The sequence below is a fragment of the Thunnus thynnus genome, chromosome 4 (assembly GCF_963924715.1).
Source record: "Thunnus thynnus chromosome 4, fThuThy2.1, whole genome shotgun sequence".
NCBI lineage: Eukaryota > Metazoa > Chordata > Actinopteri > Scombriformes > Scombridae > Thunnus > Thunnus thynnus.
The window spans coordinates 22,479,163-22,491,236 of record NC_089520.1 but is presented as its reverse complement, the minus strand read 5'-3'; the positions used below and the strand labels follow the sequence as shown (position 1 = coordinate 22,491,236).

Genomic DNA, 12,074 nt, shown 5'->3' with positions numbered 1-12,074 from the left:
TGACATAAAAAACAATCCTCCTGCAGTACTGTATGTATTTTTGTGTTGATCTGAAGACTCTTCGCTGAGTGTACATGTCTGTGATGTAAGCATCTCTTTCCATTTGTATTTTTTTACTCATGCAATGATTCATAGAGCATTCATTATCAATACACTAAGGCTACTGCCCAACCTGTGGTGTTTTGTTTAGAGTTGTGTGTGTGTGTGCGTTTGTGTGTGTGTGTGTGTGTGTGTGTGTGTGTGTGTGTGTGTGTGTTTTCTGCTCATAGCAGACCATTTTTCAAAAAGCTGAGTTGATGGATAAGGCTACCAATTTTCTATATTTTTCTTATTGTCAACAAATCTATTGTGTAGAGTTAAACCAACAATGAACTCATCCTACAAGTATTGTGTGTGTATCCAAAGTCTGATATATTGTATTCCTCTGTGCCGTAGACCTCCATTGTTATTCAAAAACTATTAAAAACACTCCAGTGAGCCACACCACTGCATTGGGTCACATGTTCCTTCACCACAAAGGCAATGGTTACTGTAGTTTGTTTAGAAATGTCTCCAAAGACTAGTAAAAGTGATAACATTTTCATTCTCAGGAGAGTAGTTCTTTGTATCGCAGACACCATTGTGCATGTGCTAGCTTGTGCTGCATATCTCAACCTCTTGACTTTGTGCTACATTGTAAAGTTCTCGATGAAATTCAGTACAAAGTCAAGAGGTTGTGATATGTAGCACAACAAGCTAACGCATGCACAGTGGTGTCTGTCATACAAGGAACTACACTCCTGAGACTGAACATGTGATCGCTGTTATTAGTCTTTGGAGGTGTTTCTAAACAAAATACAGTAGCCATTGCCTCCGGGATGAAGGAATATGTAACCCACTACAGCGGTGTGGCTTCATGCTGTGTTTTTCATATTTTTTGGACAACAACAGAGGTTTATGGCACAGACGAATATGATATATCACACTTTGGATACACAGACAATACTCTTAAGTAGGATGAGTTAATTGTTTTGTCTCTGCACGAGATTTGTTGAGAATAAGAAAAATGTAGAAAATCACCAGCCGTATCCTTTAATGTTTATTATGCACAAGAAGTCTGTTCAGATGTGTCTCATTTTTTGGCTGATCTAGACCCAGTAAGATGGATACTACTCCTAGGAGGCTGACGGAGGCCAGTAGATGGGAACATTGCGAAGTACAGTTGCATCACACATGATGGTGTGCAGAGCAGTTCATATTTCAAACCAAGTAGAGAGCAGTTTTCTGGACAGGTGGAGTCCTCCAGCAACCAACGGCCATCACTTAACACTCATCTAGCATTTGAACATGAGATCTTTTAGATCAAACCAGCCCTTGTTAAAGGCCCCTGATGGCTTTGACCTACTTCTTTCTAGGTCGAAGTCCTGGACTCAGTTTTATAGTGTAATACCACCACGCACCGAGCAATCTCATTTCTGTTCTATTGATTTACAGTTGTTTGAATACTTTTGGGAACACATATAAAAATAAAAGTACTGTAACATAGCAAACACAATAACTATAAGGCAGCCTGATAATTTATACCATAAAGGGAACAACTGAGACTTTTGAGATGCCAGTGTCTGAGAACTAAAATGAAACATCAAAAATACTATATGAGGTTAGTCTTCCAAAAACATATAAAGCTTCTTTTTCTCAACGCTATTGGTCCAAACAGAACTCACTGGAATTTACAGAAAAAAGAGAAAAGCAGCAACAAGGTTCCCCCTAACAGGAGATAGACCTCATTATAAACAGTTACCTTGAAAACTCCAGAGGACTGGTGGATTATACTAAGTTACTGAATCATTGTACATGAAGATGTTGCTGTTGAGTTTTCAAATTGTATCTTTTAGATGTAACAGAAGTAAAATGTTTTACAACACTTTAACCTTGATAGGTTTTTTCAAGTTTAGTTGTAGCACTATTTTATCAATCATTTTCAAATGTTGCCACTATAAAACTCTTAACCAAGACTCAGTACATGAATTTCAACAAAATGTTTAACTCCCAGTTTCTCTTCAACATACTGTGAGAAAATAATCTAAAATGGTAAGTAACAGATAATTTTCTTCCCCAAATGGAACAAAATGCCCTCTCAGCTACAGTAAGCTGCATAGTTTCAATATGAATTGACTTGTCATAAAACCAAACAGAGCCATATCTCCATTTGCTTCCTATGCCTGATAGTATTTATGTAGTGTCATATAAATTAATAAACTGCTTCTACAGTTAATCTCACATGCTGCTTGGGCTGTTTCTGTCCCTTCTCTGCCTGTTTGTCCACTCAGCTAAACCTACAAATTAGTCCAAAGTGACGACATCCTCATGACAGTCTCATCAGGAGTTTTAGGAATGTGTGCCAGGAGGCCTGGGACAAGGGAGAGAACTAAATAAGACCAAAAATGAATGTTTTGCCACTGAGAATACAAGTTAAAGGAACCTATACTGTATGTACTGTGTGAGCCTGGATACTACACATCCCTTTCATTTCTACTCATATCGACTTACAACCAGCTGAAATGTGATGAAAGTGAAATAAAAATGATGTTATATGAGACTGGATCCAAGCTGCAACATTTGACTTAAAAACTCTTTGATTAATTTATAATTTAGTATTTGGTGTGCTATAGGGCCTCTCAGATGATGCAAGCTTGTGTGTAACGTAGCTGACACAGCATTGCACTGCAAGCAAAATATGGAGCGATAAATACTGAATGCTGAGCTGAGAGAGTGTTGACCTTCATTTAAAGCTTTTCAGTTTTTCAGCTTTTAAGACACAAACAAAATGAGATTATTTGTACTTAAAGAATAAGTTAACAATAGGCTGAAAAGCAGTATTTTACTGTCTGCTCTGTTGAATGTTTCAAGTCTCTTTCACCTCTGAAAACACCCTGCAGCAGTGATGTCACAAGGTCCTGGAGTATACCTGTCCATCACTGCAGAAAGATGAGAAGTTAAACCACTAGAGGTCAGCAAAAGTTTCAGGGGGTGTTAAGTTACTCTTAAAATCTGCAGCAGCCTAATTTAGTGATGTACAAATGGAGGTAAAATTACAGTACAGTCTTTACTGTGAAGGAAAACTAAATGGTGAAACTTTCATTAGCCATGATAACAGCACACTCAGTGTATGGGTTAGTGTTCAATCTCTGATGAAATCTGATATTTTTGTTTTTGTGAAAATACTTTTAATAGCACATAATCAATATCATTATTCATAATACATTCATCAATAAAGAATGTTTCTAATGGTTTCAACTATTTGTGTTATAATTACATGGTAGTTTTTAAATAGAATTCTATTAATCTTCATTTTAAAATATGTGCTCAGAAATGGAGCCAGTATTTACCAGCTGGTACTTCTTCACACAGTTATGTCTGTGCCGTTTATTTTAAATCTGCACAACATATTAATGTAAAATTATGCATCTTATCAGGTTAAAGTCACATATTGGAGCTGACAAATAGAATTTTATTATCCCTAATTGAAAACCTGCAGATTTGCCCAATTTTGCCAAATTATTATGGTAAGTGTTGTCAACCAACATTTCTAGCAGCAATGACTGAGACTTTGATTGAGAGCAATGATCAATGTGTTGAGAAAACCTTTTTTTCCTCACCATATCCACCCCCACTGGCCACTAAAAAAGAATACATTAATATCTGAGGCATTTACTTTCATCACATTACATGATTTCTTTAAAAAAAAAAACTGTATTCGTGGCTATCACTTTAAAAAACAAAAGACACCCATTCATAACCACAAATTGCCAAGAGCACTTTTCCTCCTGTGTGCAAATTCCAGTTCTTCACTCAGATATAAATGCATCATGTTGCAGTCTGGGATAATATGGAGGGTAAATACTCAAAAACCACATGAATCATTTAGAAATTAATGCAAATTAAATTTTCAGTGCATCTTGATGTTGATTTGGCATGGCTTGCAAGCATTGCATAGTGAAACTCCTCTTGTATTAAATGATTACGGTAGTAGCCTGGACTGAATCCTTGAACTAGGCAAAGATCTTAGTGATGAACTCTCGGAAACGTTTAGCGTACTGCTCTGGATGAACTGTTGAGATTTCTGCTCCTGCCTGCAAAACACACACACACACACACACACACACACAGAGGCAGCATTGATTAAAAATAATAACTGAATGGAAAATGAAAGCAACCCTTTACACTTTACAGGCCAGAGAGAGCCATGCTGATTTTGCTAAACAATCTCTTTAAAGGACCCTGATCTCTCACCCCGTGTTTGACAGCCTTGGCAGCGTGAGCAGCTTTCTTCTTGGTGTCGTACTGCGTCAGCACGTCAATCAGACCCATGAAATACACCTCCCTCTGGGGTGCACCTACATGCGAGTGGCAGCGTTCACAGCATTTGGTGAGTGATATTGATCTGCAGGTATGATCTCCAGCGTGTGATGGGGTTTAGGTGCATTACAGCTCCTATATCTTACATAAATTCTCGGCTGTCAGGACTCACCTACAGTACTTTGAATAGCGTACACATCCACATAAGGGTCGAACTCCCCAGGACCCATGGGTTTGAAGGAGTTCATGTAGCCAGCGATACCCTCCGGTGAGGTGGAGCCTGGAGCAGGAGCAAGGCCGTTTTCATCCTCCTCTTCCTCCTCATAGGACGACTCCATCATCTCCTCCTCCTCTTCCCTCTCAGCCCGCTCGACATCATGGATACCCAGCAGCAGGCTGTAGTCCATGATCCTCATACGAACCAAAAACTGCACAAAGACGACACACATGCTTAAATCATATCCGAGAAAATAATGTCTGCATGCATTTCTTCATTTCTTACCTCAATATCTCTGTTCAGCTTGTCCATGATTTTCTCTTTCTCCTCGTCGCTCACATAAACCTTTTGCATGTTATTCCTGAAGTCTACATCCTTATAAGTGGGCAGTTCTTTTACCTAGAAATACAGATTGAAAATAAACTACATTACGTTTAGCCTAAAAATGCAGAGAAAACACAATATTCATTAGCATTTTTCTCATTAAAATATAATAATTTTCTGCAACATAAAAGTCAAATAATGTTGCCCCAAATATTGTTTTTCAAATCAACACAGTTGGAAAGATCAAAGGTTTCCACAGCTCTGCAGTTATTTTAACTCCATCTATTCAACCAGCTATTTTTCGGTCTTTATATCTAGGTCACAGTCGCTCTAGTTCAACCAGAGGGGTTCTGATGTTATCTAAACAGTCTATTGCTAACTGACTGAATGCAAATCTAATCTTTAAATCACATTTGTCTCACTGCACAAACAAAAAAGACTTGTCACTCATTTCAAAAAGTATATTTCCCATATTTGCAGTTAGAGCTACAACATGTCAGATTGGAGAAAACAGCCTGCTTTCACGCCTCCAGACAGACTGTGACACAGCTGCAACCAGTTCAAGCTTGTTACAGACGTTATGTTGTCCTTGTTAAGCATAAAACAGAGAGTTATAGACTCAATTTTACTTTTCACAACATTCTTACAGTTGTAAGTATATTCATGAATGTGAATCAAAAGCATTCAAATTTCAGCTCGATGTTAAAGGGGCATTCCACCAATTTTAAACATAAAGGCTCGTTTACTCGTCTGGTCGAAAACTAATCAGCCCGTGAAAACAGCTGTACAATGTCTTCTATAGTTTTGGAGGGAGCTTTGTCAAGTCTGAGAGAATAACTCTTGTGATGTCATCAAGGGTTATTTCAGGTTAGGTTTAACGTAGTCTGACTCACTGGACGTAGACTGTAGGTAGAAGCCTGCCATTGGCCGACTATTTCAGTCAGCATTCTCTTCCCCTTCGCTATCTGCGTGTTACCGTTTTCAAAATCCCTGTTGCTACATGAAACAACAACAACAACAGTTATGCTTGTTTTTTTATCAGAAAAAGTTGTATCACATAGACCACATACAGCTTTTACAGGAATTTGGCCATTTTAATGCCAGGGCTCAAACAAGTTTCAGCCTGACACTATTTTGCAAGGACACAGTTGCTGCATCCTTGGCTTAGCACTGCCCAAGACAATTGTGATTGGTTTAAAGAAATACAAAGCGTTTTTTCCCCTATAGCAGAATCGATAGCGGGTGCAGCCAGACCTCCTCCAGCGTTGGCAAAGTGCTGTGGAGATACAACTGGCTATTCCAGACTGCATTGTGGGAAAATGTAGGATTCAGCATGTTTGGAGCTTGACCAACACTAGGAAACATGTTAAGATATTTCAGCCTCTGCTGCCTCAAATTTCTTTTGTTAACCTGTCTCTTGCAAGTCCCAAAACTTTGTACTTGCAGTACTGCATAACTGGAGTCCCCCTTTAAAAAATGTAAACCTAAAACATTTTTACCAGTACAGTATAAAAAATATTAAACCTATCTTTCAGGTTACATAAACCTTTTTTTCCTTTTACAAGTAAGACTATATACAGCACCTGTGCCAAACCTTTTTTACATCCTCCACATATATAATTAAAGGTAAGCAGATCAAAAGATATTCAGCAGCCCTTGCAGGATCTAATTAATCATCTTTGAGTCTGAAACAAATTACATCAAATGGTTCTTACTCTTTCAAGTTTCTTATTAATTGACTATTTCAGAGACTCTCAAACACAACTTTTATGTTTCTTCCTGATAACAAATCTAACCTCATCTCATCAATAAGTTGCCAATAATTAACGCATTTGAAAAACTACCCTTCCCTCCAAAAAATAGTGCATATTTTCATTTGGTATTTTTAAAAATGTTAAAAGACTGAGGTTTAAAAACACCCACACTTCAGGCTGTATTCATTGAATAAAATATCAGGATCTCATTTAGTAATGCTGCAAGCGTTAAATAATGTTGAGTTACAAACACATGCATAAATGTCATGGGTAAAGCAATAAATTCATCATAAAACTGACATATCCCTTAATCTGATCTCACCTTCTCTTTAAAACTTGCTTCACGAGACACCAGGGAACCCTGAGGAAAGAAAACACCCCACAGTATTTCGCTGATATTATTCGTACTTGATATAGCAATTAACTGTTATCCTGGGTTATGTAGGCTTTATTAATTCATGAGCATTAAAGTCCCAACCAGTAGAATGTTTAAGTGGATGTATCATCTTTTAAATTAGGCGGATTAAATTGACATTAAATGTTCTCACATGGCTACCTTCCTTTTGTAAATTTCTGTGAACAATTAGCTATTTAACAAGGCTTAAGAAATTAAATTGGTGAGAAAGCACTGAATGCTATAAAAGTTTGTGACATAAAAGAGTTCTCATAGTTTTTACATCTGTGATAAAATCAGTAAAGCGGGACGCAAAATGAGCTGAGATAAAACTACAAACACAAAGGATGTTTCAACACATTACACATCTGACTGTGTGTGCAGCATTAACAGTATGTTATCTGTACTGATTACACTCTCTGGAACCTCATCTAGCTACATGACTCCGGCAGAATTTACCTTGAGGTCGTACTTCCTGTGTACATGCAGTCTGTGGCTGAACATGTTCCTCATCACTAACAGGTAGGTGTCCTCACTCTCCACAGTGACTCTGTACATCGCCAGGAACTGAGGGAGCAGTGTACTGCCATGGCAGGTGACAATATGCTGGAAGAGAACAGCAGTAAATGGACAATGAATGATGAGGAACAATGAAAGCATCTACTGTACCCAGCAGCATGTGCATAAATGAAAATGCTTCTGTCTCTGTGAACACTCCTCCTGAGGATCCTCCACTGGCCTGTGATCATAACTTGACAGGTTGTATGTCTCTGCTCAAGTCGGCCTGTCTCACTCAAGTTTGCTGCTTTGGTGAAATAATGACACAACAGGAGTGAGTGGACTGCTTGTTCTAGTTAAACAAGAGTCACACTTGCGACTGTGTGAGACTGTATTTAGGCACAGTGGTGCTTTGAGCTAAATGCTATCATGCTTACACTGACAACATGCTGGTGTTTTAGCAGGTATAATGTTTACCATCTTAACTACTCTAGTTTAACGTGTAATGTTCGCTAAAGAGTTCTAAATACAAAGTACAGCTAGGGCTGAATGTCCAACCGCCTAGAGCTGCAATGGTTGATCAATTAATCATTAGTTGCCAACTATTACATTAATCATCAACTTTTTTGATAATCATTTAGTCATTTTGAGTGATTTTTTAAGAAGAACATTTCCAAATTCTCTGATTCCAGCTTCTCAAATGTGTTTACTGTCCTCTATGATAGTAAACTAAATAAAGAATCTTTGGGTTGTGGACTGTTGGTCGGGACAAACGAAGACATTTGAGGACGTCACCTTAGGCTTTGGGGAACAGAGATGAACATTTTTCACCATTTTCTGACATTTAATGGACAAAACGACTAACTGATTAATCGAGAAAATAATCAATGAGATTAATCACTAATGGAAATAATCATTAGTTGCAGCCCTACAATGGTCAGACGTTGCCATCCCTAAAGCCGCGCTGCTAGAACGGCTGACAAGAACATTTCAAAAACAGAATTTGAGAATGAAAGTTCATTCTTAACCATTGTAATAGTAGTTTGAAAAAAATACCCCAAAACTCAAGGTCCACTCACCATCTATTTCCAGAGCTTTGAAAGAGGCAGTGACAGTAAGAAAACTCCCTCCTCTGATGAAGACAGTGAGATGCAGTTGAAAGCTCAGGAAAAAGCTAATAAGTGGATCTCAAGTTAAGATTTTTTGGGGAAATAACAGCTCTTATTCAAAGAATATTATTATTATCTATGAGGTAGGGTTTGTCTTCAAACATTTTTACTTGGCCATAAGGTCCAAACAAATACAAAATTCCAAAATGATGTGTTTATTTTGCCAACAAATTGTTTTCTCTATTTAGTTAAATGTCTTTAAAGAGAGCATTTTGTCCTTAAAGTCTTTTCTTTATAATTTTCTTTAGAGGCAGAAAAAAATATAACATGCTTGCTATTAAGCATTTTTATCAACTCAAATTTAAATGTAGAGCCCTGGTCACGAATCATTACATGTGGGAGAAAAACTCTCATTGAAACACACTCATCTGTCTCTGTCAGCTTTGCTGTGGTAAAACCTTTGCCATGGCAACCAGGGTTATCACCCTTTGTCCTGTGTACAAAAGCTACAGGACAAAATGAGTGGAAAATATGACTAATATAATTAATCTTCAGATTTCCCTCAACGCAAACTAGAAAAACTCACTAAAATGCTGGTTAAAAAAATAATGTTTCTGACTTCCAGCCTGTGTCAGTCCTACCTGGTGATACTCAGAGAGGATGTTGTGCATCTCCTCCACCTCCTCACTAGAGATTTCTTTGACTACCAAAGTGCGGTCGTATGATGTCAGCAGCAGCCTCACGCATTGCCCCTCCTCGTCTTTGAGCGGAGGACTGCGGGCCAGAGACACCTGTTGGTGAGCACCAGTAACACGTGACATCAGCTGCACAATACATCTGTCCAACTGTATGAAGCCTTTTACATCCCTGTATTCCCTTTTGAAATGCAAACCATTTTCACAGAAGCACTGAAAATTTAAGAAATGCAAATCTCTACCATAAACAGGAAATGTACAAAAGATAAGGCCTGTTTGTAGACTCAGCCTACTGCTAGTGTTATGGATCATGCTGGAACAAAAAGCTGTATTTTGCATTGATGTCCACTGTGCATCTCTTGTAATTTGGCTTTAATCAGCACATGCTTTAAAGCACACGTACAGAATGCCTCACATAATTGTAAGCAAATGTGTGCTGAGCAGAGCGGAGGATGACTCTGTGTGCCACCTGCCGCATGCAAATATCACAAAGAAATGCAAATTTAGTAGGGAGAAGATCAACAGATACAAAAAAGTGTCTGTTTTTTTTATAAAAGACAAGAAACACTGAAAAATCTTTTTATGGTCTACATTTGTTCAAATCTATGTCTCTGTCTTCCAAACTTCTTATAATCTGCCTCACACTCTAAAATTATTGTTTTTGGCCCCTTTATTTCTGTTGATTGTACCTGGTAATCTTGATCCTCGATGCCAAAGCGCTCTCGCAGGTTTCTGAACACCTGTGGACAGTACTCTTTGAATTTAAATTGTCCAGGAAGATTCTCTCTGAGGAACAAAGAAGTTTTAATAAATGAAACAAGACTAATGCAGGTTGATTTACAGTGTTGTCACATGACTTTACATACTCTGCATCTAACAAAGCTTCATTAAACAATATTAAAGAATGTCAGAGATAATAACCCTAAATTTAACATGAGGTAGCCCTCACTAAATGATTGTTTTCACTTTCTCTCTTCTTCTTTAAATACAGCACAAATATAATATTTCACTGCACAATAGTAACATGTTCAAATCATGTGATTAACAAGATTAAACGTCCACACTTTTGTGCTGATGTTTCTGTACAGATATCCTCATTCAAAATGTTGAAAATCTTTGCAGAAATAAATGTGTTTGAATCAGAACTATATCTATTCCTGTGTATTTAAGAATGCTACTGAAACATGAACTCCATAAAAGCATCAAGTCTGTTGTTTTTATATATATGTATCACTTATGTTTAATCTACTTTCTACTACTACATCCTGCTAATTCACTTAAACAGTTTCCACATCAAGCAACATGAAAACCATTTGAGTAAAATCTTGTCAAAGTAACAACACTTCTACTTGAGAAAAACATGTTTTATTGTTCCCTCCTAACCTCTGTTTAGAAGTCTTTATGCGACCTGGATTCCTGAATGGATTAAAGGATTATTGAAAGCCACTCAGTTTTGGAGACTTCAGCCGTATAGAAAGTGAACTTCACAGCAGACATAGTTTACAGCACAGTTTTTCATAAATAATTAAAAACTGTGAGCCCCTGAACACCTTCAGATGAATTCATCAACTTGGCTCTTTTCTTGTTTGTGTGACACTGGTGTGACGAAGCCTCTGGCTACTACTCACTTAGTGGAAATTATGATGCATTTCTAACTTTAGAATACATTATTGTTGTTTTACATAATTGCATACTGTAGACTATAGTCCAAACGAGATCAATTATTATTTCTGTCCTCTTTTTGACTGCTTTATTGTTATTATAGCTGTAGCTGTGGTTCTGTTAATAGCACTGTTGTTCTCATGAGGGGGTCTGCAATTTGTGATAAGCGCAGGCAGACAAATAAATCATAAGAGCAACAAAAATCTGTGCAAATCACAGGAAACACCAGGATGAAGGTAACAATCAGGCAAAGTTGAGTGGAGCACTGTACTTGTTGAAGAGATGGTTGTTGACTTTGATCTTGGTGCTGGCTTTAAAGTCGTCTGGGAGCAGCATGACAGGTACAGGCACCTGGCTCAGGTCATTGATCTGCGCATGATCCATATACAGACAGTTGGTCAACATACATATTTACACTTGTGCTGATATAAACACATATTAGACACATTAGGCAGCGCACATACCCACCGAATGATTGACTCCCCACATCAATACGCTCAACACGGGGTCACTGGCTCGGAAAACCTCCACTTTCTGCTGCACAAAGTGCTTCTTCTTCGTCTTCCTCTTGGGCGCCAGAGCGGTCAGAGGGCTGGAGGAGGCAGCGGGAGAAGACATCTCACTTTCGCAGGTAAGAGAGGCGTGTGTGAGGTTTTGTCTTTGGAAGAGAGATGCTCAGTCTCCGGCTCTGAACAGGCTTTTAGTTGTCATCTGTGGCGTCCTGTCTATGTAAAGCAGCCGTGTGCAGGCTCTGCAGCAGCTGCTGGGAAACAGCTCCTCCTGGTCTGGAGACGTCTGGTCGTTTTGCGTCGATTCAGTCCAACAACAATGAAGCCAAACAGGTGCAGAGCATCATATACTGTAAATCTGTTAGCTCACCCCTAACTTTAGATAATAGGATTCGTTTAACAAAAGTTTGTATTATAATAACAACACTTTTCTAGTAGCTTAAAATGCAATCTACAACATGCATGTAATAAATTATAACTGTGAAACATAACTTTTGTTGTTGACACTGAGGTTCATTCAAAACTACTATAACTGTTTAAGCTGTTGGTTTGTGTTAAATTGCATCATAATGAA

At 38.1% G+C, this 12,074-nt stretch overlaps 1 protein-coding gene across 2 annotated transcripts; it reads right to left on the bottom strand.

Annotated features, from left to right (window-relative positions):
* Nucleotides 1-3,375: 3,375 nt before the first annotated feature.
* On the bottom strand, nucleotides 3,376-11,959 carry LOC137181710 (phosphatidylinositol 5-phosphate 4-kinase type-2 gamma-like). Of its 2 annotated transcripts, none has more exons than XM_067587631.1 (10): nucleotides 11,460-11,959; nucleotides 11,263-11,360; nucleotides 10,019-10,115; nucleotides 9,276-9,425; nucleotides 7,487-7,633; nucleotides 6,956-6,994; nucleotides 4,841-4,954; nucleotides 4,511-4,766; nucleotides 4,273-4,376; nucleotides 3,376-4,112 (listed from the first exon to the last, which is right to left on the bottom strand). In XM_067587631.1, exons 1-10 carry the CDS (start codon nucleotides 11,607-11,609, stop codon nucleotides 4,032-4,034), a joined length of 1,236 nt encoding a protein of 411 aa, XP_067443732.1. In that variant the 5' UTR covers nucleotides 11,610-11,959; the 3' UTR covers nucleotides 3,376-4,031. The 2 variants fall into 2 exon arrangements, with proteins under 2 accessions (XP_067443732.1, XP_067443733.1); XM_067587632.1 differs by having other exon boundaries at nucleotides 11,456-11,571.
* Between the last annotated feature and the right edge of the window lie 115 nt (nucleotides 11,960-12,074).